The following is a 1447-nucleotide window of genomic DNA, read 5'->3' on the forward strand; positions in this document are numbered from 1 at the left end:
CTCTCTTTGAGAATGATCACTAACTTAGCTTTAGCTTACTTCTTTACTAACTTCAAATTGCATCATCATCACTCTCGTGTCACCTCTTCAGCCACCTCCTCTTTACCACCTATTTTTTATACACTTTTATTTCTTCATTTTTTGTCTTTGATTTTCTGTTTTTTTTTATCTTATTTTTTTATTTTTGCTGTTTTGGTTTCTCTATCTAGATTTTTTATTTTTAGTTTTTTTATTTTATTTTTTTATTCTAGATCAAAATAATCCACCGGTGGTTTTTTTTGTGGTGATAATGGTTTTTTTTTTACTATTATAATTTTGGTAGTACAATTTTTACAGGTTTAAGAGAAAGATCATAAGAAATAGTTATGTCAAGCATTCCAACTCTATAATGTGTTAAAAATAAAAAAATTCATAACTGAATATTGAGTGAGATTCCTAGCACGTCTGATGAAAGAGTGGAGGAGCCACCTTCTACAGAGACGGCAGACAGCCTGAGAAAAAACAAATGTAAACTACAGAATGAAAAGGTGAAGGAGGCTAACGAGAATGGTAGCGAAGAACGCAAGAAAAAATAATAGCAAACAACGAGATGAATAGAACAAGAGGACAACTCCCAAAGCATTCATATGCTAGCATGGTTAAAGACCTAGACTTTACATATGAGGAGGACATGGAATCTAAGGATGAGGAAGGGAAACTAAGTGATGAAGACGATGAGGCAGACCCTGACTCAGGATTTGAATACTCCAAGAAAGAAGACGAAGTCCAAGAAAGTGAGGATTGGAGAGCTAGAAGGATGCTGTCAAAGAGAAAAATCATATGGGATGAAGATGGATATCCCAACCTCATCATTAATAAAGTGGAACAGAAGATGCTAAATAAATTTTGGAGCCATACCTTAATTGTTAAGTTGCTCGGGAGGAGAATTGGGTATGGTGTATTGAAGAAGAGACTGGATAGTTTGTGGTCTAAGGAAGGAACCATCAACTTAATTGATGTAGGAAATAAATTCTTCTTAGCAAGGTTCACAGCAAAAGAAGATTATGAGATGGTTTTGAAAGAAGGACCATGGATGATTTTTTACCATTACCTAGCAGTTCAAAGGTGGAGGCCAGATTTCAATCCTAACGTCGAGGAGTTAACCAAGATTACTGCATGGGTAAGGATTTCCGATTTGCCAATAGAATACTATGATAGATGGATTTTGAAGACTATCTGGGAGGTGATTGGAAAGACCCTAAAAATAGATTATAATATGGCAGAACAGGCAAGAGGAAGATTTGCGAGGATCTGTGTCAAAATCGATCTCACAAAACCTCTTAGATCAAAGTTCAGAATCAAAAGGAGGAATGTGTTCATTGAATATAAAGGCATTCATACTACTATATGCTTTAATTGCAGAAGAAGTGAACACACAAAAGATGTGAAGGGGCGAAGTAGCAGATAG

At 35.4% G+C, this 1447-nt stretch overlaps 1 protein-coding gene across 1 annotated transcript; it reads left to right on the forward strand.

Annotated features, from left to right (window-relative positions):
- Positions 1-634: 634 nt before the first annotated feature.
- On the forward strand, positions 635-1447 carry LOC140175743 (uncharacterized). Its single transcript, XM_072204291.1, has one exon. It carries the CDS (start codon positions 635-637, stop codon positions 1445-1447), a length of 813 nt encoding a protein of 270 aa, XP_072060392.1.

This window comes from Arachis hypogaea, chromosome 10 (assembly GCF_003086295.3).
Source record: "Arachis hypogaea cultivar Tifrunner chromosome 10, arahy.Tifrunner.gnm2.J5K5, whole genome shotgun sequence".
NCBI classification, from domain to species: domain Eukaryota; kingdom Viridiplantae; phylum Streptophyta; class Magnoliopsida; order Fabales; family Fabaceae; genus Arachis; species Arachis hypogaea.